At 53.9% G+C, this 27,414-nt stretch overlaps 1 protein-coding gene across 19 annotated transcripts in view; it reads left to right on the top strand.

Moving 5' to 3' along the window:
• The window catches only part of ANKRD24 (ankyrin repeat domain 24), a 40,722-nt gene extending 15,321 nt beyond the window's left edge, over positions 1 to 25,401 (top strand). For 10 of the 19 annotated variants that reach the window (XM_035283545.3, XM_035283550.3, XM_035283548.3 and 7 more), the window contains 19 exons: positions 51 to 181; positions 259 to 347; positions 2,405 to 2,469; positions 2,968 to 3,025; positions 7,020 to 7,090; positions 7,280 to 7,386; positions 7,566 to 7,753; positions 9,031 to 9,059; positions 10,227 to 10,307; positions 10,435 to 10,542; positions 12,484 to 12,522; positions 12,609 to 12,707; positions 16,642 to 16,714; positions 16,937 to 17,055; positions 17,203 to 18,795; positions 22,586 to 22,753; positions 24,001 to 24,126; positions 24,716 to 24,781; positions 25,017 to 25,401. In XM_035283545.3, the coding sequence (XP_035139436.1) occupies positions 51 to 181; positions 259 to 347; positions 2,405 to 2,469; positions 2,968 to 3,025; positions 7,020 to 7,090; positions 7,280 to 7,386; positions 7,566 to 7,753; positions 9,031 to 9,059; positions 10,227 to 10,307; positions 10,435 to 10,542; positions 12,484 to 12,522; positions 12,609 to 12,707; positions 16,642 to 16,714; positions 16,937 to 17,055; positions 17,203 to 18,795; positions 22,586 to 22,753; positions 24,001 to 24,126; positions 24,716 to 24,781; positions 25,017 to 25,094 (3,288 nt within the window). In that variant the 3' untranslated portion in view covers positions 25,095 to 25,401. Of the gene's footprint in view, positions 1 to 50; positions 182 to 258; positions 348 to 2,404; positions 2,470 to 2,967; positions 3,026 to 7,019; positions 7,091 to 7,279; positions 7,387 to 7,549; positions 7,754 to 9,030; positions 9,060 to 10,226; positions 10,308 to 10,434; positions 10,543 to 12,483; positions 12,523 to 12,578; positions 12,708 to 16,641; positions 16,715 to 16,936; positions 17,056 to 17,202; positions 18,796 to 22,585; positions 22,754 to 24,000; positions 24,127 to 24,715; positions 24,782 to 25,016 lie in introns of those variants that run through there. The other 9 variants (XM_078361550.1, XM_078361549.1, XM_078361551.1 and 6 more) reach the window with 6 other exon arrangements.
• Positions 25,402 to 27,414: the final 2,013 nt, after the last annotated feature.

The raw sequence follows: 27,414 nt of genomic DNA on the forward strand, positions 1-27,414 counted from the left end.
GAGGGGCAGCAGCCGACCCTGCCCCACACACCCCTGTGCATACCCTGCAGAGTCAAGACTGGGGCAAGAGTGACGAGAGGCTGCTACAAGCCGTGGAGAACAACGATGCACCTCGCGTGGCGACCCTCATCGCCCGCAAGGGGCTGGTGCCCACAAAGCTAGACCCCGAGGGCAAGTCTGCGTGAGTGCCCTCAACCCGGGAGTGGGATGGATGAGGGGTGGCGACCCTGCAGCTGAACCCTCGTCTCTCACCTCCAGGTTCCACCTGGCTGCCATGCGGGGTGCGGCCAGCTGTCTGGAGGTGATGATAGCTCATGGCGCCAATGTCATGAGCACGGACGGGGCAGGTACTGCCAGCCTGGCCCTGGGGGGGGAGGAGAAACTCAGCCCAGGTACCCAGCCTGAGGGTCCCACCAGGTCCTGCTTCCAGGCCTCAATGTTCCCTCCTGAAAGGTGGGGGCTCCCTCCAGTGCCCCTCCCTTGCCTCCAGGGAGACACCCAGGGGCATGTTAGAGTGGGGTACCCAAAGACAGAGACTGTGGTTGGCACCGAGCGAAGCACCTGGACAGCTTGTGGATGGCGAGTGACTAGGATTCAGGTGTTGGTTCAGTTGGGTGGGGAAGTAGCAGGGGCTTGGGGGAGAACTGCAAAGTTCTGGGGGTTTTGTTGTTTTTCTTTCTTTTGAGGGGGGCAGGATCTCCCTCGGTCACCCAGGCTTGCGTGTAGTGGGTGTGATCTCGGCTCACTGCAGCCTCCACTTCCCAGGCTCAAGCGATCCTCCCACCTCAGCCTCCCAAGTAGCTGGGACTCCAGGCACACACCACGACGCCCAGTTAATTTCTGTGTTCTTATGAGAGATGGAGTCTCCCTGTGTTGTCCAGGCTAGTCTTGAACTCCTGGGATCAAGTGATGCTTCCACTCAGCCTCCCAAAGTGCTGAGATTATAGGTGTGAGCCGCCATGCCCAGCCTGGGGAAGTTTCTAGAAAGTGACTGAGGCAGAGGAAGAACTGGGGCTGGGGAGATCACTGGGACTGTTGGATGAACTAAGACTTGAGGAGCATCCGGGATGTGGAAGTATCTGAGCTCAGGGAAATGACCCGAAGGGAGCTGCTCAGAGTTTGGAGGAGAATCGGGATTCATGGGAGTAGCTGAGCTTGCAGAGTATCTGGGGCATGAGAATAACGAGTAGTGTTTGGGGAATATCTGAGATACGTGGGAGGGCTGAGATATGTAAGAGCAGCTGGAGCTCTGGGAGTATCTGGGGTACAAGGAGAACCTGGGTGCATGGCTCAACTGGGGACCTGGGGAAATAACTGAAATAAAAACGTGCGGCCAAAGGAGTAGTTGGGGCTCGAGAGGCACCTAGGCGTGGGGACACAGTCACACCTGCGGCTTTAGGGCCACAGGCATAGTGGACAGGGTAGGTGGAGTAGCTGGGGAGTCGCAGAGCAGCAGACAGAGCTGACATATGGAAGAGCAAGGGTATGTGGATGGGCAAGAACGTGCACAGCAGCTGTGGGTTGTGAAGGGCGGAGCTGCGGCTTTGGTGGAGTTGAACCTGTAGAGTGTCGGGGACATGGGGAGTAGCTGAAGCAACAGGGCTTGGGGAATAGGTGGGTGTGGCGTGTCCCTGAGGTGGAATTGTCTGGAATACAGACTAGCTGTGGGTTGAAGAGTCTCTGGGCACAGGGAGTAGCATGATTTTGAGAAGTAGCTGAGGGCTGGGCACAGTGGCTCCTGCCTGTAATCCCAGCACTTTGGGAGGCTGAGGCAGGCAGGTCACCTGAGGTCGGGAGTTCAAAACCAGCCTGGGCACCATAGCGATACCCCATCCCTACAGAAAATACAAATAAATTAGCCAGACATGGTGGCTCTTGCTTGTAATCCCAGCACTTTGGGAGGCTGAGGTGGGAGGATCACTTGATCCAGGGAGTTCAAGATCAGCCTGGGCAACATAGCAAGACCCCATCCCTACAGAAAATACAAATAAATTAGCCAGACATGGTGGCTCTTGCTTGTAATCCCAGCACTTTGGGAGGCTGAGGTGGGAGGATCACTTGATCCAGGGAGTTCAAGATCAGCCTGGGCAACATAGCAAGACCCCATCCCTACAGAAAATACAAATAAATTAGCCAGACATGGTGGCTCTTGCTTGTAATCCCAGCTGCTTGGGAGGCTGAGACAGGAGGATCGCCTGAGTCTACGGGTTCAAGCCTGCAGTGAGCTATGCCCACACTGCCCGGGCGAAAGAGCACGATCCTGTCTGTAGGGGGGAAAAAAGAGAGAAGTACTGGGGTTTGGGGACTTTGCTAGACACAGAAACTCACCACAAATAGTTGACATGGCATGGGGAGCAACTGGGAGCCACTTGTACAGCTGGAGCACCAATCTCTCCCTCCTCAGGTTACAACGCACTCCACCTGGCCGCCAAATACGGGCACCCACAGTGCTTGAAGCAACTACTGCAGGTCATTTCCTTTCTTGTCTCAGCTATTCCCCAAACCCCAGATACTCCCTTGACCCCTACTAATCCTGAGTTCCAGCCATTCCTTGAACCCCCAGATGCTCTGTGAATCCTAGATATTCCTTGGCCGCTTTTCCTCCAGAATCCCAGCTACTCCCTGGATAACCAGATACTCTCAGAGCATCCAGATGCTTCTCCCACTTAAGATATACTCCCGACACCCAGATGCTAACTGAGCTCTGTTTCTCCCTAAGTCCCAGGTCCTTTCTTAGCCCCAGCCACCTTCAGAGTTCCCAGCTATGCCCCAAACTCTCAGCTGCTTCTCAGCTCCCAGCTATTTTCTTTTCCCACCAATTTTCATGAAAATGGAGTCACCTGGGGGCCTGGGAAAGGTGAGGCAGAGAGGCTGAAGTATAGCAGAGCCCAAGGTGGGGAAGGCAGTCCTAGAGAAATCAGACAGCGAGAAGGATGGCTGTGCCTCAAAGGACTCCCCCATTCCCAGGCCTCCTGCGTGGTGGACGTCGTGGACAGCAGCGGCTGGACTGCCCTACACCATGCAGGTAGGTGCAGCCCGGCCCTGCCCTGACCCCATAGCCCAGAGCGTGCTAGACTTGGGGGTTATTCTACCCCGGGCCCTGGGGACCTGCTGTGAAGCTTCCTGTCTCCTCTTTTTCCTTTTTCTTTTCTTTCCTTTTCTCTTTTTTCTTTTCTTTGTGTGTGTGTGTGTGTGTGTGTGTGTGTGTGTGTGTGTTTTTGACAGAGTCTCACTGTGTTATTGCACAGGCTGGAATGCAGTGGCACAGTCTCAGCTCACTGCAACCTCTGCCTCCTGGGTTCAAGCCATTTTCCTTCCTCAGCCTCCCGAGTGGCTGGGACTACAGACACCCACCACCACGACCAGCTAATTTTGTATTTTTAATGGAGATGGGGTTTCTTCATGTTGGTCAGGCTGGTTTCAAACTGCTGACCTCAGGTGATTCACCCACCTTGGCCTCCCAAAGTGTTGGGATTATAGGCATGAAGCCTCACCCAGCTTTTTCTTTTTTTTTTTTACACCACATCCAGCCTTTTCTTTTCTTTCGAGATGGGGTCTTGCTGTGTTGCCCAGGCTGGAGTGTATTGGAGCAAACTCGGCTCAGTGCAACCTCGACTTCCCGAGTTCAAGCAATTCTCCTGCCTCAGCCTCCTGAGTAGCTGGGATTACAGGTGCGCGCCACCATGTCCAGCTAATTTTTTTGTATTTTTAGTAGAGATGGGGTTTCACGATGTTGGTCAGATTGGTCTCAAACTTGTGACCTCAGGCAATTCACCTGCCTCCTAAAGTACTGAGGTTACAGGTATGAACCACAGCGCCTGGCCCTTCTCCTCCTTTTTTATTACCTACCACATGCCGGGCACTAGAGCCCATCCTAAATCCCAGTTACCCTTTGAACGACATACTATTAACCCATTGCACAGATGAGGCTTAACGAGGCGTCACTTGTCCACAGCAGGTAAGTGGTAGTGAATCCGGGTTGTCTGACCTCAAGGAGCAGCCGATTGTACTCCGGGTCCTTGTGGCGATGAGGACAGGCCCCTGGGGTTTAATTTTCTTTCAGTTCAGGAGCTCCTAGGAGATATCAGGAAAATTACAGCTCCAGGCCTCTGGCACCTTCATCACCAAATCCAAACTCCTTCCGCAAGGAAGGGAAAGGGACCCACCCACTTGAGCCAAAACCCAGCCCCCAATCTGTCCGCTCTGGCCGTGAAATTCAGGTATCACTTTCACTGACGACTCAAGAAACATCTGTTCTTTTGGAAACTCAGAATAAAATTGGGCTTCTGTTGGGGTTTTAGTCTCTGGGTAAGAATGCCTTGCAGCTGGAGTACGCTGCCACCTAGTGGCGGCAGTTCCTCTAGTCAGTATGTAGGAGCTCATTGGTTTTTGTCACTCAACAGTATTGAGCATTTTGGGAGGCCGAGGTGGGTGAATTACCTGAGGTCAGGTGTTCGAGACCAGCCTGGCCAACATGGTGAAACCGCATCTCTACTAATAATAAAAAATTAGCCAGGCAGGGTGGTGCGTGCCTGTAATCCCAGTTACTCAGGAGGCTGAAGCAGGAGAATCGCTTGAACCTGGAAAATGGAGGTTGCCGTGAGCCGAGATTGTGCCACCGCACTCCAGCATGGGTGACAGAGGGAGACTCCATTTCAAAAACAAAAATCAAAAGCAGTTACTGAGTACCTGTTCTACATGTTGTAGATGAGGTTTGCAGCGATCAGAACGTCGTCCTCCCTCAGGCGCACAGCAGCTATTCAAACAGAATTGTCGACTGAAAAATGGATTCTTGTGCTTAATCTGACTGCACGTCAACCTGCGGGAATTCATCCCCAGGGATTCCGGAGACTATGCCCTTGTCTCAGCCACACAGCCTCCTGGGGAGCCTCCCTGTCCACTCTGGTCCTGTGCAAACAGCAGTAGACAGGAATCTCTTGGCCGGGTGCAGTGGCTCACGCCTGTAATCCCAGCACTTTGGGGCCGGGCGCGGTGGCTCACGCCTGTAATCCCAGCACTTTGGGGCCGGGCGCGGTGGCTCACGCCTGTAATCCCAGCACTTTGGGGCCGGGTGCGGTGGCTCACGCCTGTAATCCCAGCACTTTGGGGCCGGGTGCGGTGGCTCACGCCTGTAATCCCAGCACTTTGGGAGGCCGAGTTGGTTGGATCACGATGTCAAGAGATCGAGACCATCCTGGCCAACGTGGTGAAACCCCATCTCTACTAAAAATACAAAAATTACCCAGGCGTGGTGGTGTGCACCTGGAGTCCCAGCTACTTGGGAGGCTGAGGCAGGAGAATTGCTTGAACCCAGCGGGTGGAGGTTGCAGTGAGCCGAGATTGCGCCACTGCACTCCAACCTGGCGCCTGGTGACAGAGCAAGACTCTCTCTCTCAAAAAAAAAAAAAAAAAAAATCAGCACTTTGGGAGGCTGAGGCAGACAGATCACCCTGAGGTCAGGAGTTCAAGACCAGCCTGGCCAACATGGTGAAACCCCATCTTTAAAAAAAAAAAAAGAAGAAGAAAGAAAATAAATAAAAGAAGGGAATCTCTTAAAATGTGGATAGGCCAGCCGGGCGCGGTGGTGCACGCCTGTAATCCCAGCACTATGGGAGGCAGAGGTGGGTGGATCACTTGAGCTCAGATGTTTGAGACCAGCTTGGGCAACATGGAGAAACCCTGTCTCTACTAAAAATATAAAAATTAGGCTGAGCACGATGGCTCACGCCTGTAATCCCAGCACTCTGGAAGGCCAAGGCAGGTGGATCACCTGAGGTCAGGAGTTCAAGACCAGGCTGGCCAACATGGTGAAACCCTGTCTAAAAATGCAAAACTTAGCTGGGTGTGGTGGCAGGCATCTGTAATCCCAGCTCCTCAGGAGGCTGAGGCAGGAGAATCGCTTGAACCTGGGAGGCAGAGGTTGCAGTGAGCAGAGGTAGTGCCACTGCATTCTAGCCTGGGAAACAGAGAGAGACTCTGTCTCAAAAATAAACAAATAAATATGCCAGGCTTCGGGGCTCATGCCTGTAATCCCAGCATTTTGGAACCTGAGACGGGCAGATCATTCGAGATCGGGAGTTCAAGACCAGCCTGAGCAGCACAGCCAGACCTCTACAAAAAGGAAAGAGGGAACCACAGGGCTCGGGCCTGGGAGTTAGCAGCACACCTCGATCCTACATGCGACTCTGCTTCTCACCACACTGGGTGACCACAGGCCTGGAGGGGCCTCAGTTTCTGCATCTGTAAAATGCGAAACATGCATTTGTTATGAATCTCACAGGCCCGGTGGGAATTTGTCATTAAATAAAGGAGCAAGGGCTGGGCGCAGTGGCTCACGCCTGTAATCCCAACACTTTGGGAGGCCAAGGCTGGCGGATCACGAGGTCAGGAGATCAAGACTATTGTGACCAACATGGCGAAACCCCATCTCTACTAAAGATACAAAAATTAGCCGGGCGTGATGGTGGACGCCTGTAATCCCAGCTACTCGGGAGGCTGAGGCAGGAAAATCACTTGAACCTGGGAGGTGGGGGTTGCACTGAGCTGAGATTGTGCCACTGCACTCCAGCCTGGTGACAGAGTGAGACTCCATCTCAAAAATAAATAAATAAACAAAGGAGCAGGGTCACATCCAGGCAGAAAGTCCCCAGAAAATGTCAACATATTTCCTACCCTACTCTTCCCCGATTTTGCTTTTCTTCCTTTCTTTTGTTGGTTTTTAAGACAAGGTCTCCCTCTGTCACCCAGGCTGGCGTGCAGTGGTGCCATCATGGCTCACAGCAACGTCGAACTCCTGAGCTCAAGCGGTTTTCCCACTTCAGCCTCCCGAGCCTTCGGCTGGGGCCCCAGGCACATGCCACCACACCCAGATAATTTTTGCATTTTTTTTTTTAGAGACAGGGTCTCACTATGTTGGCCCAGGTTGGTCTCAAACTCCTGGGCTCAAGCCATCCTCCTGCCTCAGCCTCCCAAAGTGCTGGGACTACAGGCTTGAGCCACTGCACCCTTTTCTCTTGCAGCGGCTGGTGGCTGTCTCTCCTGCTCAGAGATGCTCTGCTCCTTTAAGGCGCATCTAAACCCCCAAGATCGGGTAAGCTTCTGGGATCTCTTTGGGAAAGATGTTATGCTTGAGGTATGCTGCCACCAAGTGGCGGTATCTCAGGCACCCTTTGGAAGTTTGAGAAAGTTTGGGATGAAACTCGAGGGTGGTTATATAGGCCTCTGCACCTCCGGGGGGGTCAGTTTCTCATGCCATCGCATCCCTCTTCCTCCCTACCAGTCAGGCGCAACACCCCTCATTATAGCAGCTCAGATGTGTCACACAGACCTGTGCCGTCTCCTTCTGCAGCAAGGGGCTGCCGCGAACAATCAGGACCTGCAAGGCAGGTGAGCATCTCCCCTCCCAGCCAGTCCACCCTATGCTGTGTGACCTTGGGCCAGACTCTTAACCTCTCTGAGTAAAGCAATGTAGGCAGCCTCCTCTTCCCAGCTCGGCCTGGGTGCTGAGGTGGGCGTGGGGGTTTGGGGGATGTTCTCATTTCCTCAGTAGCCCCCTCCCCTGGTAGGACGGCCCTGATGCTGGCCTGTGAAGGGGCCAGCCCGGAAACAGTGGAGGTCCTGCTGCAGGGCGGAGCCCAGCTGGGCATCACCGATGTGCTGGGGCAGGACGCGGCTCACTATGGCGCCCTGGCGGGGGACAAACTCATCCTGCACCTGCTGCAGGAGGCGGCCCAGCGCCCCTCCCCACCCAGCGGTATGCAAGCCCCACCTCCCCGCCACATCTGCTTGGCAGCTTCTCATCACCCCGCCTTTCTCTATCTCGAATAGTTTCAAGGTACCCCCAGGTGGCCGCATTCTAGGAGGTCCCAGCACTTACTGGATTCTACTCAGAACAGTTTCAAGGAGCCCCAGGGCATTTAGTGTAGTCTGGGACGGGGTCTGCTTCTGCTTTCCTGGGTCACCTATGCAGAAAAAACTTTGCCTCTCCTAAGAAGGGCACCCCCTGCCGGTCGAGGTGGCTCACGCCTGTAATCCCAGTACTCTGGGAGGCCAAGGTGGGCAAATCACTTGAGGCCAGGAGTTCAAGACCGGCTTGACCAAAATAGTGAAACCCTGTCTCCACTAAAAATACAAAAGTTAGCAGAGCATGGTTCAAGCAGTTCTCCCGCCTCAGCCTCCCAACCTGCTGGGTCACCAGGCACCTGCCACCACACCTGGCTAATTTTGGCATTTTTAGCGGAGATTGGGTTTCACCATGTTGACCAGGCTGTTCTTGAACTCCTGACCTCAGGTGATCTACCCACCTCGGCTTCCCAGAATGCTGGGATTACAGGTGCGAGCCACTGCACCTGGCCTGTCCTCTTTCCTTTTTTTAGATGGAGTCTTTTGTAGTCCAGCTTTGTTACCAGGCTGGAGTGCAGTGGCAATCTTGGCTCACTGCAACCTCCGCCTCCCAGGTTGAAGCAATTCTCCTGCATCAGCCTCCCAAGTAGCTGGAACTACAGGCTCCTGCCACCACACCCAGCTAATTTTTGTTTTTATAGTAAAGACGGGGTTTCACCATGTTGGCCAGGATGGTCTCAATCTCTTGACTTTGTGATCTGCCCGCTTTGGCCTCCCAAAGTGCTGAGATTACAGACGTGAGCCACTGCACCCAACCTGTTTTGTATTTTTAGTAGATGTGGGCTCCTGCCACCACACCCAGCTAATTTTTGTTTTTATAGTAAAGACGGGGTTTCACCATGTTGGCCAGGCTGGTCTGGAACTCCTGACCTCAGGCGATCTGCCCACTTCAGCCTCCCAAAGTGCTGGGATTACAGGCGTGAGCTACCGCGCCCAGCTGTCCTCTCTTTTTAACAGTTCCAAGTCCCCCCCTCAGCACTCTATCCAAGTGCCAGGTTTCTACCTTAAATGTCCTGGTTCTTGGGGAAATCGGGAGCCTCCTCCAAGTCCCTGGGGCCCACCAATGTCCTTCCTGGGGCTGGAAACAGAATGCCTGACCCTGCTTCCGTCTCTCCCCCGCCTTCCCAGAGGATGACTCAGGCGAGGCGTCATCTCAGGTATGGACCCCTAAGCAGTGAAGGAGGCCCTCTTCCCTGCATCCACACTAACTTCTCCCCTGCCCCAAGCTCTGTGAGAAGAGAAGGAAGTTAGACCTGGGAAAACCAGTTTGGAAAGAATGCTACCTTCAGGGTATGCTGCCACCAAGTGGCGGCGGCGTGCCCAGCCTAACTCCTAGAACTGGGTGAGAATACTAAGGGGAGGGGACCAAATTGTGGGGCTGGGGTGGGAGGGCAGAGGGGACTGAGGTTGGAGGGCTGGTGTCTTCAGGGAAGGAAGCAGGTCTGGCCTCTTCCCTTCTTTCTGTTTGTTTGTTTTTCTCTCACTCTCGTCCACACTGGAGTGTAGTGGCGCGATCTCTGCTCACTGCAATCTCCACCCTCTGAGTTCAAGTGATTCTCCTGCCTCACCCTCCCTAGTAGCTGGGATTATAGGCACTCAGCACGCCTGGCTAATTTTTGTATTTTTAGTAGAGACAGGGCTTCACCATGTTGGCCAGGCTGATCTCGAATCCTGGCCTCAAGTGACCCACCTGCCTTGGCCTCCCAAAATTCTGGGATTACAGGTGTGAGCCACTGTGTCGCCCTTATCCCAGTTTTTCTTTTTTTTTTTTTTGGAGAGACAGAGTCTCGTTCTGTTGCCCAGGCTATGGTGCAGTGGTGCAACCTCTGCCTCCCGGGTTCAAGTGATTCTCCTGCCTCAGTTTCCTGAGTAGCTGAGAGTACTGGTGTGTGCCACCACATCCAGCTAATTTTTGTATTTTTTAGTAGAGATGGGGTTTCATTATGTGCTGTCCAGGCTGCTCTGGAACTCCTGACCTCAAGTGACCCACCCGCCCCGGCCTCCCAAAGTGCTGGGATTACAGGTGTGAGTCACCTGCCCGGCCCCTCTCCTAGTTTTAAAGTATCTCTGCTCCACAGAGGAGTGAAAACGTGAGGGCACTGTGGTCTAGCTGGGGAAGGAACTGAGGCAGAGCGTAAGGAGTACGATCGGGAACTTACAGCCAGGTGGTCTTGTCTGTGTTTATGCTGGGATAAGGGAGGGGGAGGAGGTCAGTGTTCGCGGAAGTCAGGGCACAGCTGGGGCTGGCTGGGTTGGTTTATTGCAGGGGAGGCTGGCATGGCCCCCCATCCACCTCCTTCACCCTCTCACCCCTCCCTTCCCAGAATTCTATGTCCAGCCATGGAAAGCAGGGGGCCCCCAAGAAACGGAAAGCGCCTCCACCTCCCGCCAGCATCCCCGTGCCGGTGAGGGACGCTCTGGGCATGGGAGTAGAAATGGGAAGCCCCCGGGCCTGGGGAGGAACTCTGACTCAGACCTGGGATGGGGCAGCCCTAGGCCCTGTCTAAAGACAGTGGGCGGGGAGGGGAGCAGGATGACCAAGATGCCTACGAGGAGATCGTGAGGCTGCGACAGGAGAGGGGCCGCCTCCTGCAGAAGATCCGGGGCCTGGAACAGCACAAGGAACGGAGGCAGCAGGAGGTTAGGAGGCCGAGGAGATTCGGGCATGGGGCCAAGCCTGGGTGGGGTGAATGCATACATGAAGATGCCCTTTACTTTCCGTCCTCCTTCCCTCCTCCCTCTCTCTCCCTCCCCACTCTGCTGCAGCCACCCGGGCCTCCTCGCTGTTCCTCTAACCCCAGGCATGGTCCTGTCCCAGGGCCTTTGCATGGGCTGTGTCCTCTGCCTGGAATGCTGTTGCCTCAGATGTCCACACAGCTCTTTACCCTCACCTACTTTATGCACTAGGCCTCTTGCCAAAGACACCTCCCATATCCACTTTCCTTAAAACTGTAAACCCCTCCCCAACTCGCTAGTTCGCTTTATTTATTTTATTATATTTCTTTATTTTTTGAGACGGAGTTTCGCTCTTGTTGCCCAAGCTGGAGTGCAGTGGCGCGATCTCGGCTCACCGCAACCTCCGCCTCCCTGATTCAAACGATTCTCCTGCCTCAGCCTCCCGAATAGCTGGGATGAAGGGCTTGTACCACCATGCCCGGCTAGTTTTCGTATTTTTAGTAGAGACGGGGTTTCACTACATTGGTCAGGCTGGTCTCGAACTCTGGACCTTGTGATCCACCTGCTTTAGCCTCCCAAAACGCTGGGACTACAGGCGTGACCCGCCACAGCTGGGTGTTTTTGTTTTTGTTTTTGGGGTTTTTTTTTGAGACAGTCTTGCTCTTGTCGTCCAGGATGGAGTGCAGTGGCGCTATCTCGGCTCACTGCAACCTCCGCCTCCCAGGTTCAAGCGAGTCTCCTGCCTCAGCCTCTCAGGCAGCTGGGATTAGAGAAGCCCACCACCACGCCCGGGCTAATTTTGTATTTTTAGTAGAGATGGGGTTTCACCACATCGGCCAGGCTGGTCTCAAACTCCTGACCTCAGGGGATCCACCCACCTTGGCCTCCTAAAGTCCTGGGATTGCAGGCGTAAGCCACCGCGCCCAGCCTCTTTATTTCCCGAATTTGACCAAGCCTTCCAGGGCAGGCATGGCTGATGGTGCCTGGGTCACAATGTGGGTGTCATCAATATTTACTGAGTGAATGAATGAATGTACAAATACATGAATGAATGGCGAAAACCAGGACCTGCCCCATAAGAGGCACTCAGTAGAAACTTCCTAGCTGGGTGCAGTGGCTCACGCCTGTAATCCCAGCACTTTGAGAGGCCAGGATGGGCGATCACTTGAGGTCAGGAGTTCAGAACCAGCCTGGCCAACATGGTGAAACCCCGTCTCTACTAAAAATACACCAAAAAACTTAGCTGGGCGTGGTGGCAGGCACCTGTAATCCCAGCTACTTGGAAGGCTGAGGCAGGAGAATTGCTTGAATCTGGGCGGCAGAGGTTGCAGTGAGCCAAGATCATGCCACTGCACTTTAGTCTGGGCAATAGAGCAAGACTCTGTCTCAGCAACAACAAAACAACAAACTTGTTGAATGAATGAATGAATGAATGAATGGAACAGTGCCTGGCATACAGCCGGTGATCAATAAGTACTTAGTAATGAATGACCAGAATGGTGCATACCAGCACACAGCAGGCACGCAATAAATACTTAGAAATGAATGACTGGTCAGATTGGTGCGTGCTGACACACAGTAGGTGCTCATTAAATGCTGAATGAAAGGTCAGAACAATAGCTGGCACAAAATAGGCACTTAATAAATAGGAATGAATGGTGCCCAGTATACAGCAAGTGCTATATACTTAGTGAAGGCTTAGTAATGACTGAGCAGGCTGATTGGCGCCTGGTACACAGCAGGCACTCAATAAACAGTAATGAGTGAGCAGGCAGAATGCAGTAGGTGCTCAATAGTTGCACATGGAGTGAGTGAATGTGCATGGAATGGAGGCTATGAAGCAGGAGGTGGGGCAGGGAGATCCCCTGCCCAGATCCAACCCCCTGTCCTTGCTTCTCCCGTCAGTCCCCGGAGGCCAGCTCCCTGCACAGCCTGGAGAGACAGGTAGGCGGGAAGGTGGGGTGGAGCCGGCCCTCCCGCTGCCCACCCTTTCCTCCCAGAGGCAGCTGAGCCTCCACCGCTGCTCCCAGGTGCAAGAGCTGCAGCAGCTACTGGCAGAGAGGCAGGAGGAGAAGGAGAGCCTGGGACGGGAGGTGGAGAGTCTGCAGAGCCGGCTGTCCCTGCTGGAGGTAGGAGCAGTGACTGAGTCGGGGTTGGGCTGGGGCCGGGTGGGGGAGCTTCTCTCCCGCAGCAGCAAGACGGCCATATCAGTGCACGCACAGCCTTACACACATGCAGACACACCCGCCAGAGGTGTACTCACAAAGCCATGGTCACATGCACCCATGCACACTTACAGATGTGCACAGACACACCCGCCAGAGGTGTACTCACAAAGCCATGGTCACGTGCACCCATGCACACTTACAGATGTGCACAGACACACCCGCCAGAGGTGTACTCACAAAGCCATGGTCACGTGCACCCATGCACACTTACAGATGTGCACAGACACACCCGCCAGAGGTGTACTCACAAAGCCATGGTCACGTGCACCCATGCACACTTACAGATGTGCACAGACACACCCGCCAGAGGTGTACTCACAAAGCCATGGTCACGTGCACCCATGCACACTTACAGATGTGCACAGACACACCCGCCAGAGGTGTACTCACAAAGCCATGGTCACGTGCACCCATGCACACTTACAGATGTGCACAGACACACCCGCCAGAGGTGTACTCACAAAGCCATGGTCACGTGCACCCATGCACACTTACAGATGTGCACAGACACACCCGCCAGAGGTGTACTCACAAAGCCATGGTCACGTGCACCCATGCACACTTACAGGTGTGCACAGACACACCCGCCAGAGGTGTACTCACAAAGCCATGGTCACGTGCACCCATGCACACTTACAGGTGTGCACAGACACACCCGCCAGAGGTGTACTCACAAAGCCATGGTCACGTGCACCCATGCACACTTACAGGTGTGCACAGACACACCCGCCAGAGGTGTACTCACAAAGCCATGGTCACGTGCACCCATGCACACTTACAGATGTGCACAGACACAGAAAGGTCATTTCTTTCCCTCCTTTCTTTCCTTCCTTTCCTCCCTTTTTTTTCTTTCTCTCTCTCTCTTTCTGTTTCCCTTCCTTCTTCCCTTCCCCTCCTTCCCTCCCTCCTCTTCCTCTTTCTTTCTCTTCTTTCTCTCTCTCTTTCTCTTTCCCTTCCTTCTTCCCTTCCCCTCCTTCCCTCCCTCCTCTTCCTCTTTCTTTCTCTTTCTCTCTCTTTCTCTTTCCCTTCCTTCTTCCCTTCCCCTCCTTCCCTCCCTCCTCTTCCTCTTTCTTTCTCTTCTTTCTCTCTCTCTTTCTCTTTCCCTTCCTTCTTCCCTTCCCCTCCTTCCCTCCCTCCTCTTTCTCTTTCTTTCTCTTCTTTCTCTCTCTCTCTTTCTCTTTCCTCAGAGTCTCTCTCTGTCACCCAGGCTGGAGTGCAATGTGATCTCGACTCACGGCAACCTCTGCCTTCCAGGTTCCAGCGATTCTCCTGCCTGGAGACTACAGGTGTATGTCAACACATCCACCTAATTTTTGTATTTTTGTGGGGGCAGGGGATGGAGTTTCATTTTTTTTTTGTACTTCAGGTTCTGGGGTGCGTGTGCAGATCATGCAGGATTGTTGCATAGGTACACACATGGCAATGTGGTTTGCTGCCTCCGTCCCCACGTCACCTACATCTGGCATTTCTCCCCATGTTAGCCCGGAGTTTCACTCTTGTTGCCCAGGCTAGGGTGCAGTGGTGCGATCTCAGCTCACTGCCACCTCTGCCCCCTTGGTTCAAGCAATTTTCCTGCCTGCTTCAGCCTCCCCAGTAGCTGGGATTACAGGCACGCACCACCATGCCCTGCTAATTTTTGTATTTTTAGTAGAAACAGGGTTTCACCCTGTGACTGGGCTGGTCTTGAACTGACCTCAGGTGATTTGCCTGCCTCGGCCTCCCAAAGTGCTGGGATGACAGGCATGAGCCACCGCGCCCGGCCCCAGAAAGGCCATTTCTCCAAGCACAGGCTCACACGCAGGGAGGGATGACCACTCTCCATGCACATGACGGAGCGTGGATAACAGTGAGCATACCGCGGGCACAGTTCACAGAGACGCAGCAAACACATGCGAGAAGGCATCACTGCACACACGCACGCACTGCACGTGAGCCCTTCCTGTGCAGTCACACACACAGACAACATACCCACAAATGCATACGTGTGCAACAAGTTTTTCTTTTCCCTTTTTCTTTTTTGAGATAGGCTCTTGTTCTGTTGTCCAGGCTGGAGAGCAGTGGCACCATGATGACTCATTCCAGCCTGGACATCCCCGGGCTCAAGCGATCCTCCCACCTCAGCCTTCTGAGTAGCTGGGACCACAGGGGTGTGCCACCACACCTGGCTACTTTTTTTTCTTTTTGGAGAGATGTGGTCTCACTACCTTACCCAGTCTGGTCTCAAACTCCTGGCCTCAAGTATCCTCCCACCTCCATTTCCCAAAGTGCTGGGATTACAGGCATAAGCCACCGTGCACCACCAGTATTTCTGAAAACACATAATTATGCAAACATATATACATATAGACAGTCATATACACAATCACACAAATCTACAGATGCATTGAAAACACAACCATTTCCACAGAAACTGGATAACCGAGTTAAAAAAAAAAAAAAGCACAACCCCACGCACACCAGACTACGACTCAAGGACAAGGCCAGGCGTAGTGGCTCACGCCTGTCATCCCAGCACTTTGGGAGCCCAAAGCGGGCAGATCACCTGAGGTCCAGAGTTCAAGACCAGCCTGGCCATCATTGGAAAACCGAATCTCTATTAAAAATACAAAAAGTAGCTAGGCGTGGTGGCAGACGCCTGCAATCCCTGCTACTTGGGAGGCTGAGGCAGAAGAGTCGCTTGAACCTGGGAGGCGGAGGTTGCAGTGAGCCGAGATTGTACCACTGCCCTCCAGCCTGAGTGACAAAGCGAGACTCTGTCTCAAAAGAATCAACAAACAAACAAACACTCAAGCGTGTAATCACAACGGTCACAGGAAGGGGCCCACACCTGTCATCACACACACACACACTTCCAGCCAGCGGTTTGCATGGCAAAGAGATAGAGTTGGCATCCACTCTCACGCAGACACACACACCCACAGGTAACCACAGCCTGCTCCAAGGTCCCCTCACCCAGGAGGGAAATGCCCGTGGCACATAGACCAGGAAGCTGGAGGATGCTGGCATACACCATGCGTCTGTTAAGGCGTTAATACCCAAAATATGTAAGGAATTAATACAACTCAATTTCCCAAAAAGAACCTAGTTACAAAGTGGGGCCAGGCTTGGTGGCTCACGCCTGTAATCCCAGCACTTTGGGAGGCCGAGGTGGGCGGATCACCTGAGGTCAGGAGTTTCAGAACAGCCTGGCCAACTCGGTGAAACCCCGTCTCTACTAAAAATACAAAAAAGTAGCTGGGTGTGGTGGTGCATGCCTGTAATCCCAGCTACTCAGGCAGTTGAGGCGGGAGAATCACTTGAACCTTGGAGGTAGAGGTTGCAGTGAGCAGAGATTGTGCCACAGCACCGCGGCCTGGAGAAAAAAAAATGGGGCCTCACACGGTGGCTTACACCTGTCATCCCAACACTTTGGGAGGCTGAGGCAGGAGGATCGCTTGAACCCGGGAGTTGGAGACCAGCCTGGGCAATGTGGTAAGACCTCATCTCTGGGTTAAAAAAAAAAAATTAAAAATTAGCCAGGCGTGATGTTGCACGCCTATAGTCCCAGCTGCTTGGGAGGCTGAGGAGGGAGGATCACTTGAGCCCAGGAGCTAGAGGCTGCCGTGAGCTGTGATCACACCACTGCATTCCAGCCTTGCTGACAGAGTAATACAACAAAGAACAGGGGTGGCAAAGGACATAGAAGGTGCTTACTGAGTCCTTGTGGGCCAGATGCAGCTGGTGCTCGTGGGGGACATACACATGTGTGAACGGCCCAGTCCACACTTGTGTCTTGGTGGGGACACGCAGGAGCTGAGAGCAGAACCCCAAGCTGGACTCTGCTCCCTACCCCCAGAACGAGCGGGAGAATACCAGCTATGACGTGGCCACCCTGCAGGATGAGGAGGGTGAGCTGCCTGACTTTCCAGGTGAGCCCCCACCTCCACACGCACTCCCGCCCACCTTATCCCTGGGGCCCTGGGAGACCAGGCCTGGACCTCCAGGTGTGGGGGAGTTTGAAGCCGGGGGGAAGGTTTGTACTCATCAGTTTTTAAAATTCCACTTGCCTGAGCCTGCCCTGGGAACCCTGATCCAACACTCTAGCCCCACAGCTCCTATCTCCTGGGGCCTGACTCTGTGTCCCCCTCCAGGTGCCGAGGTGCTGCTATCCAGGCAGCTCAGCCCATCAGCCCAGGAACGCTTGGCCTCGCTGCAGGAGCAGGTGCTTGCACTCACCAGGCAGAATCAGGAACTGATGGAGAAGGTCCAGGTGGGGAGAGTGAGGCTGGGGACAGATCCGAGGGCCTGGGGCTGGTTCCCTGAGGTCAGGGTGGGCAGGGAAGGTGGCAAGGCCACCCTGTATCCCCATGGTGACATCAACCCCTACTGGACTCCTGCCCCCCACCCCACTCCCCAGATCCTGGAGAACTTTGAGAAGGACGAGACACAGATGGAGGTGGAAGGTCCGGCTGAGGTCATCCCTCTTGCCCTCTACGACTCTCTCCGGGCCGAGTTTGACCAGCTGCGCAGGCAGCACGCTGAGGCCCTGCAGGCACTGAGGCAGCTGGAGACACGGAAGTTCCCCAGAGAAGAGGGGGCAGCCTGTGGGGAAAATGAGGGTGCTGGAGCCACAGCCACCAAAAACGGGCCAACCCACGTGGAGCTAAATGGCTCAGTGGTTCCAGAAACCAAAGTTAATGGAGCCGAGACTACAGATGAGGAGGCTGCAAGAGATGAAACAATGGAAGCCAGGACTATGGAAGCTGCATCCACAGGCGCTGAGGACAAGGGAGCTGAGGCCACAGAATCAAAACCCACGTGGGCTGATGTGAGAGACATGGAGACTGTAGAAGAGGAATCAAATACAGAAACTAAGCCCACAGGAGCTGAGGCCACAGACACAGAGGCCACAGGAGTGGTGGCCACAAAAACAAAAGCAGAGGAAGCAGAAATGCCAGCCTACGAAGTGGGTGCTAGGCAAGCAGAGCCCCCAGTCACTGGGACCACAAACATGGAAGCCACCAGCTCTAGGGCCACAGGGATGGAGGCCACGGGAGTCCATGCCACGGGTGTGGAAAACCCAGGGGTAGAGGCCACAGCCCCAGGAGCCTCTACTGGACCCATCTTACATCCTGGTGCCGCAGAGGCCTCGGAAAAGCTTCAAGTGGAGCTGGAGACCAGGATTCGCGGCCTGGAGGAAGCACTCCGGCAGCGGGAGCGGGAGGCAGCCGCTGAGCTGGAGGTGGCCCTTGGGAAGTGTGAGGCTGCGGAGGCCGAGGCGGGCCGGCTGCGAGAGCGTGTCCGTGAAGCCGAGGGCAGTGGGGCCAGTGGGGGCGGCGGCGGCAGTGGCATCGACACCACACAGCTACGGGCGGCCCTGGAACAGGCCCGGGAGGACCTCCGAGAGAGGGACTCCCGCCTGCGGGAGCTGGAGGCGGCCTCGGCCAGCCTGGATGAGGCTCGGGCCAGCCGGCTGCTGGCGGAGGAGGATGCCCGGGGCCTGCGGGCGGAGCTGGCGCAGCGGGAGGAGGCGCGGCTGGAGCAGAGCCGGGAGCTGGAGGTGCTGCGTGAGCAGCTGGCCACGGCCAGGGCCACGGGGGAGCAGCAGCGCTCGGCGGCCGCGGAGCTGGGCCGGGCCCGGGATGCGGCCGAGGCCCGGGTGGCTGAGCTGGCGTCGGCCTGCGAGGAGGCGCGGCAGGGGCTGGCAGAGCTGCGGGAGGCCTCCGAGGCCCTCCGCCAGTCCGTGGTGCCGGCCTCTGAGCACCGCCGGCTGCAGGAGGAAGCCCTAGAGTTGCGCGGCCGGGCAGCCGGTCTGGAGCAGGAGGTGGTGGCCACTGGCAAGGAGGCCGCCCGGCTGCGCGCGGAGCTGGAGCGCGAGCGCGTGTGCAGCGTGGCACTCTCGGAGCACGAGCGCATCGTGGGCGCCCTGCAGGCCAACGTGGCCCAGCTGGAGGGGCAGCTGGAGGAGCTGGGACGGCGGCATGAGAAGACCAGTGCCGAGGTCTTCCAGGTGAGCAGGGCCGGCCCCCACTCCGCCCCCGCAGTGGCCTGTTTTAGCCCCACACCCCTGGGTGTTTTGACCCCATCAGTCTTACTTGAACAGACTTTATTTTATTTTATAAAAGAAAGATAGTTTTGAGACTGTCTCACTCTTTCATCCAGCCTGGAGTGCAGTGGAGCGATCTCAGCCCACTGCAACCTCCGTCTCCCGGGTTCAAGTGATTCTCCTGCCGCAGCCTCTCAACTAGCTGGAATTACCGGCACCTGCCTTCATGCCCAGCTAACTTTTGTATTTTTAATAGAGATGGGATTTCACTATGTTGGCGAGGCTGGTCTTGAACTCCTGACCTAGGTGATTCACCCTCCTTGGCCTCCCAAAGTGATGGGATTACAGGCATCAGCCACCACCCCTGGCCTTGAGCAGACATTTGACCCTGCAGCCATCCTGACCTCTTGAGATTTCACACTTGTGTTTTCTTTTTTTCTTTCTTTTAAAACAAATTTCAAATCTTTATTTTTTTTCTCCTGTGTTTTAAAGTACCTTGACTCACTTATCTCTCTCTCTCTTAATTTCTTTTTTCTTTTTCTTTCTTCCTTCCTTCCTTCCTTCCTTCCTTCCTTCCTTCCTTCCTTCCTTCTTCCTTCCTTCCTTCCTCTTTTTCTTCCCTCCCTTCCTTCTTTCCTTTTCCCCGCATTTCCCTTTCCTCCCTTCCCCTCCCCTTTCCCTTTTCCCCTCCCCTTCCCTTCCTTTTCTTTCTTTTTTTTCACACAGGGTCTGGCCCTGTCACCCAGGCTGGAGTGCAGTGGCACAATCATAACTCACTGCAACCTCCACCTCCTGGGCTCAAGCAATCCTCCCACCTCAGCCTCCTAAATAGCTAGGACCACAGGTGTGCACCACCATGCCCATCTAACTTTCTATTTTTTTGTAAAGACAGGGTTTTGCCATGTTGCCTGGGCTGGTCTCAAACTCCTGAGCTCAAGTGATCTGCCCACCTCAGCCTCCCAAAGTGCTGGGATTATAGGTGTGAACCACTGTGCCCAACCTATGGTTTGTTTTGTTTTGTTTTGACACTCTTTGGCCTTTTTGACCCCATCTTTTTTTTTCTTTTTTAATGGCTGTTGCTTTTCAGGGTCTGTTTATAAAACCTTTCTCCATCTCAACGTCCCGAAGATGTTCTTGTAGGTTTTATTCTAGCATCATTATTCTCTTAGTTTCACAATTACATCTGCAGCTGGTCAGTAGCTTGTGTCTATGGTGTGAGGCCAGGGGTCAGTGGTCTGTAGCTTGTGTCTATGGTGTGAGGCCAGGGGTCAATGGTCTGTAGCTTGTGTCTATGGTGTGAGGCCAGGGGTCAATGGTCTGTAGCTTGTGTCTATGGTGTGAGGCCAGGGGTCAATGGTCTGTAGCTTGTGTCTATGGTGTGAGGCCAGGGGTCAATGGTCTGTAGCTTGTGTCTATGGTGTGAGGCCAGGGGTCAATGGTCTGTAGCTTGTGTCTATGGTGTGAGGCCAGGGGTCAATGATCACAGTGCTTTTGTAAGCAGTGAACTGGGTGTTTGTTTGCCCTGTTGTTTTTTCCTAATGTTATTTTCTCTGGTGGTCATTTTGACCCTGCAGTTTTTTCCAGCTGATTATTTTGACCTTGTGAAAATCCTCTTATAATCATTTTTAGACTTTGGATCATTCTGCAAGGAGGATGTTATGAGTTGGGATATCTTTTCTTTTAGAGATGGAGGATTGCTTTGTTACCCAGGCCAGAGTGTAGTGGCATGATCATAGCTGCCTGTAGGCTCAAACTCCTAGGCTCAAGTGATCCTCCCACCTCAGCCTCCCAAGTAGCTGGGACTACAGGCACATGCCACCACACCCAACTAATTTTTTTTTCCTTGTGACAGAGTTTCATTTTTGTTGCCCAGGCTGGGAGTGGGATGGTGCAATCTTGGCTCACTGCAACCTCTGCCTCCTGGGTTCAAGCAATTTTTCTGCCTCAGCCTCCCAAGTAGCTGGGATTACAGGTGTGTGCCACCACGCCCAACTACTTTTTTGTATTTTTAGTAGAGGCAGAGTTTCACTATGTTGGCCAAGCTGGTCTCAAACTCCTGACCTCAGGTGATCCACCTGCCTCAGACTCCCAAAGTGCTGGGATTACAGGCATGAGCCACTTTACCTAGCTTCCAACTAATTTTTTAATTTTTAATTTGTAGAGGTGGGGTCTTGCTCTGTTGCCCAGGCTGGCTGGTTTCAAAGTCCTGGCTTTAAACAGTCTCCCACCTTGAATTCCCAAAGTGTTGGGATTACAGGTGTGGGCCACTGCACGCCCACTGAGCAGAGATTTTGGATCTCATTTTGTTTATTTGATTTGTATTTGTTTATTTTTAGAGATGGGGTCTCACTCTCTTATGCAGGCTGGAGTGTGAGTTGCTGAAATTACAGGTGCCAGCCACCACCTCTGATTTAAGATTTTTTTTTTTTTTTGATACAGAGTCTCACTCTGTTGCCAGGCTGGAGTGCAGTGATACAATCTCAGCTCACTGCAACCTCCACCTCCTGGGTTCAAGCGATTCTCCTGCCTCAGCCTCCCAAGTAGCTGGGACTGCAGGCGTGCACCAACACTCCCAGCCAATTGTTGTATTTTTAGTAGATGGGGTTTCATCATATTGGCCAGGATGGTCTCGATCTTACCTTAAGTGATCTGCCCGCTTCAGCCTCCCAAAGTGCTGGGATTACAGGCATGAGCCACTGTGCCTGGCCCACCTCTGATTTAATTTCACAAGGTCCCTTATCAGTGATAAAAAATATTCCCTAGGGTAAGAAGACAAAAACAAGGCCAGATGCAGGGACTCAAACCTATAATTCCAGCCCTCTGGGAAGCCATGGCCATCATGGTGAAACCCCATCTCTACTAAAAATACAAAAAATTGGCTGAGTGTGGTGGCTCATACCTCAAATCCCAGCTACTCAAGAGGCTAAGGCAGGAGATTGACCTGAACCCGGGAGGCGGAGGTTGCATTGGGCCAAGATGATGTCATGGGACTGCAGCCTGGCACCAGAGTGAGACTCCACTTCAAAACAAAAGAAAACAAAAACCAAAACCACAGCATCGGAGTCCACTGGATTAAAAAGAATGAAATCGGGCCAGGTGCAGTGGCTCACACCTGTAATCCCAGCAATTTGAGAAGCCAAGGTGGGCAGATCACATTAGCCGAGGAGTTCAAAACCAGCATGGGCAATGTGGCAAAACCTCATCTCTACCAAAAATGCAAGAAAGTGGGCCAGGCATGGAGGCTCATGCCTGTGATCCCAGCACTTTGGGAGGCTTAGGCAGGCGGATCACCTGAGGTCAGGAGTTCAAGACCAGCCTGGACAACATGGGGAAACCCTATCTCTACCAAAAATATAAAACTTAGGCATCATGCACGTGGCTGTACTCCCACTTACTCAGGAGGCTGAGGCAGGAGAATTGCTTGAACCCGGGAAGAGGAGGTTGCAATGAGCCAAGACTATGCTGCTGCTTCCAGCCTGGGCAACAGAGCGAGACTCGGTCTCAGAAAAAGAAAAGGAAAACATTAGCCGGGCATGCACCTGTGGTCCCAGCTACTTGGGAGGCTGAGGTGGGAGGATTGCTTGAGCCTGGGAGGTTGAGGCTACAGTGAGCCATGATCACATCAGAACAACAGAGCAAGACCCTGCCTTAAAAAAAAATCCCAAAACAAAAGAACAAAATAGAAGGGTCATAAGTATTCTGGGATCCAGCATCGTTGGGTGTCCTGAGAGTCACACGGGGGCTTGGGCCACAGGTGCAGCGTGAGGCCCTGTTCATGAAGAGTGAGCGACACGCGGCGGAGGCGCAGCTGGCCACAGCAGAGCAGCAGCTACGGGGGCTGCGGGCCGAGGCAGAAAGAGCACGCCAGGCCCAGAGCCGGGCCCAGGAGGCCCTGGACAAGGCCAAGGAGAAGGACAAGAAGGTGGGTACCCCCTCTCCCACACTCAGTCCGGGAGGCGTCCACTCAGCCAAGGTTGAGGGCAATCTACAAAGGTCCCCGCTGCAAGGGTCTTGGGAAATCAGCCCATTTTCCGGAAGGGAAAGTGAGGCTCAGAAACGGAAGGGGACCTGGTTTCAGCCTCTGACAAATTAAACTCACACAGACTGCTGTTCCAGCTACTAATTATAAGTTTATTTGAGACAGAGTCTCATTCTGTCACCCAGGCTGGAGTGCACTGGCGCAATCTCGGCTCACTGCTACCTCACCTCCCGGGTTCAAGGGATTCTTCTGCCTCAGTCTCCCAAGTAGCTGGGATTACAGGATTGCACTACCATGCCTGGCTAATTTTTGTATTTTTAGTAAAGACGGGGTTTCATCATGTTGGTCAGTCTGGTCTCGAACTCCCAACCTGAGGTGATTTGATCTCCCGAAGTGCTGGAATTACAGGCGTCAGCCATCACACCTGGCCTGTTTTTTGTTTGTTTGTTTTCGTTTTTGTTTCTAAGAGACGGGGTTTCGTCATATTGCCCAGGTTGGTCTCAAACTCCTGAGCTCAAGCGATCTGCCTGCCTCAGCCTTCCAAAATAGTAGGAAGACAGGTGTGAGCCACCACACCTGGTTTCAGAAAGTCCCCATCTTCCAGATGAGCTCACTGAAGCTTTAAGAGATGTGGTGACTCACACCTGTCATCCCAGCACTTTGGGAGGCCGACGTGGGTGCGTCACCTGAGGTCGGGAGTTCAAGACCAGTCTGACCAACATGGAGAAACCCCGTCTCTATTTAAAAAAATAAAAATATGGGAGGCTGAGGCGGGTGGATCACGAGGTCAAGAGATGGAGACCATCCTGGTCAACATGGTGAAACCCCATCTCTACTAAAAATACAAAAAATTATCTGGGCATGGTGGTGCGTGCCTGTAATCCCAGCTACTCGGGAGGCTGAGGCAGGAGAATTGCCTGAACCCAGGAGGCGGAGGTTGCGGTGAGCCGAGATCGCGCCATTGCACTCCAGCCTGGGTAACAAGAGCGAAACTCCGTCTCAAAAAAATAAAAATAAAAACAGAAAACAGGCTGTGGGCCAGGCATGACCCTCAGGCCAGAGTTTGCTAACCCAAGAGATGGGACCTTCCCTTGAAAGCCTTCCTCCCTGGCCTCTTCCTGCGGCTTCAGAGAGGTCCCTACCCCCAGCCCTGGGCTGAGGGTGACCACTGACAACCCCCCCACCCTCAGATCACAGAACTCTCCAAAGAAGTCTTCAGTCTTAAGGAGGCCTTGAAGGAGCAGCCGGCTGCCCTGGCCCCCCCTGAGGTGGAGGCTCTCCGTGACCAGGTGAAGGGTTTACAGCGGCAGCTGCAGGTAAGAGCTGGGCCGGGCAGGGGCAGAGGACCGTCAGGGCAGAGGAGTCCAGATAAATATTTACCAACCAGCTTGGCACAGGCGGGAATCCCAGGAGAGGGCTGGGGTAAGCAGGTGGGGCACACGTCACGTGCCCAGCGTGGCCAGGAAATATTTTCTTTATTTTTTTTTGAGACAGGGTCTCACTCCCTCACCCAGGCTGGAGTGCAGTGGGAAGATCTTGGCTCACTGCAGCCTCTGCAGCCTCCGCCTTCCAGGTTCAAGCAATTCTCCTGCCTTAGTGTCCTGTGTAGCTGGAATTACAGGCACACACTACCAAACTGGGCTAATTTTTGTATTTTTAGTAGAGATGGGTTTTCGCCATGTTGGCCAGGTCTCGAACTCCTGGGCTCCCCCCAGCCTCTCAAAGTGTTGGGATTACAAATATGTGCCACTGTGCCCAGCCATATTTCCATATTTTAGCAGCCTGCCATCGCCTGGTGTATGCCATCAAAATACAGGCTTGGGGTACAAAGGGCGCTTTTTGGTGTGTCTTCCTCAGCGGGGAGGTGGTCCTGCTTTTCTGAGTGTCCCTCCCTCATACCCACAGGAAGCTGCCAGGGACCACTCCAGTGTGGTGGCTTTGTACAGAAGCCACCTCCTGTACGCCATTCAGGTGAGTCGCCTAGCTCCCAGGTGCCTGTGTGGCTTTGGGTGTGCCATTGTTGCTCTCTTGGCCTCAGTTTCCCCTTCTGTACAGTGGGAGGCTGGTCCCAGGGAGCGGTTCATGGCATGTTGGAGCCTGCATCTGAGCATTTCCCTCCTGGCTGGCTTGGTCTGTGGGAGTGGCAGAGGGGCCTGGGGAAGCCACTGGGGGTGCACTCAGGGTCTCCCTCTATTCCCCATCCTAGGGCCAGATGGATGAAGAGGTGCAGCAGATTCTCAGCCAGATTCTGCAGATGCAGAGACTCCAGGCTCAGGGCCGCTGAGAAAGGCCGCGCCCAGTGGCCACACAGCACACCCACGCAGGGCCTCGCCCCACTGCAGTCCCCTTGCAGACCCACTTCACTTGGCTTCACCCAGCCCCATCCAGGCCTATGCACTTGGAGGCCAGCCTGGGTCCCTGCCCCAGCGTCCCCAGCTGGCTCCATCGCCCCACCTGGTCTCTGCACGCACACACTGGTCAGTCTGGACCCAGGGCGTGACTGCCCTCCTCTTCCACCAGAGAATCTGTGAGTCCCTGTGTCCTCCACATCCAGACGCCAGCCCAGGAATAAAGGCATTGTGTGCACAGGACCAAGGCGTGTGGTGTGGTTGCTGGGCTTCTGCTGCTGGGAGGGGAAGGGGTGGCCCAGAAAAGGAAGCATTCATGCCCCCTCCCTCTGCCCCACCCAGCAAATCAGCCATCAGGACAAACTCAACCCTTTTTTTTTTTTTTTAAATGTGGAGTCTCGCTCTGTCACCCAGGCTGGAGTGCGGCGGTACACAATCTTGGCTGACTACAACCTCTGCCGCCCGGGTTCCCGTGATTCTCCTGCCTCAGCCTCCCGAGTAGCTGGGACTACAGGTGCCCAGCACCATGCCTGGCTAATTTTTTTTTTTTTGAAATGGAGTTTTGCTCTTGTTGCCCAGGTTAGAGTTCAGTGACTAGATATTGGCTCACTGCAGCCTCCACCTCCCCGGCTCAAGCAATTCTCCTGCCTCAGCCTCCCAAGTAGCGGGCATTATAGGCACCTGCCACCACACCTGGCTAGTTTTTTTTTGCATTTTTAGTAGAGATGGGGTTTCACCATGTTGGCCAGGCTGGTCTCGAACTCCTGGCCTCAGGTGATCCGCGTGCCTCGGCCTCCCACAGTGCTGGGATGACAGGTGTGAGCCACATCACCCAGCCTGTATTTCATTTTCTTTTTTTTGAGACGGAGTTTTGCTCTTGTCCACAGGCTGCAGTGCAGTGGCACAATCTCGGCTCACTGCAACCTCTGCTCCCGGTTTCCGGTTTCAGATGATCCTGCTGCCTCAGCCTCACGAGTAGCTGGGATTACAGGCATGCGCCACCATGCCTGACTCATTTTTGTATTTTTAGTGGAGACGGGGTTTTAACCATGTTGGCCAGTTGGTCTCTAACTCCTGACTTCAGGTGATCCACCCACCTCGGCCTCCCAGAGGGCTGGGATTACAGGCGTGAGCCACTGTGCCCGGCCTTGGATAAACTCCATCTTAATGCAACATTTCAAAAAGGCAAAATGGGTGCAAAAAAAGTGCATGATGAACTAAATATGGAAATGTTAAAGAATGGCAGGATCAGCTGGACACGGTGGCTCACCCCTGTAACCCCAACATTTTGGGAAGCCAAGGTGGGAGGATCGCTTGAGCCCAAGAGTTGAAGACCAGCCTGGGCAACATGGAGAAACCCCGTCTCTACCAAAAATACAGAAATTAGCTGGGCATGGTGGCACGCACCTGTGGTCCCAGCTACTCAGGAGGCTGAGGAGGGAGGATCACTTGAGCCCAGCAGTTAGAGGCTGCAGTGAGCCATGATCGCACCACTGCACTCCAGCCTGGGCAACGGGGCACAAGACCCTGCCTCTAAAAAAGGAAAAAAAGAGAAAGACACTTTCCTAAATCCTAAGCCTGGCCATGGTGGGAGGCCCCTGCCTCCAGCCTCTCCCTGCCCCTTGGCAAATCCCCTAAAATCCCCATGGGTTTCTTGGCATTTCTCAGCAAATGAAGGGGAGGTGGGAGTGGGAGCGGGGATCCCCAAGCTTGTCCAGCCTGCCTCTGGGGGTTTCCTTGCTCCCAGGCACCCCGATGGCTGGGACATGTGTGGTGGCAGCTGCCTCCCCAGGCCTGTGTCTGTGTCTGTGTCTCTCTCTCCATGTCTCTGTCTCTTCATTCTTTCTCTGTCTCTATCTCCTGGTCTCCGTCTCTGTCTCCCTGTATCTGTTTGTGCTTTCCTTCTCTATCTCTCTGTGTCTCTTTTTTGCTCCATCTCTATCTTATCTCTCTATCTCTGTCTTCTCTTATCTCTCATCTCCCTGTATCTCTCTTTCTCTCTTGTTTTTAATCTCTTTATGTGTCTCTCTTTCTCTGTCTCTGTCATCTCCCCATCTGTCTTTTTTTTTTTTTTTTTTTTTTTTTGAGATGGAGTTTCGCTCTTGTTACCCAGGCTGGAGTGCAATGGCGGGATCTCGGCTCACCGCAACCTCCGCCTCCTGGGTTCAAGCAATTCTCCTGCCTCAGCCTCCCGAGTAGCTGGGATTACAGGCACGGGCCACCGTGTCCAGCTAATTTTTGTATTTTTAGTAGAGA

This window comes from Callithrix jacchus, chromosome 22 (assembly GCF_049354715.1).
Source record: "Callithrix jacchus isolate 240 chromosome 22, calJac240_pri, whole genome shotgun sequence".
NCBI lineage: Eukaryota > Metazoa > Chordata > Mammalia > Primates > Cebidae > Callithrix > Callithrix jacchus.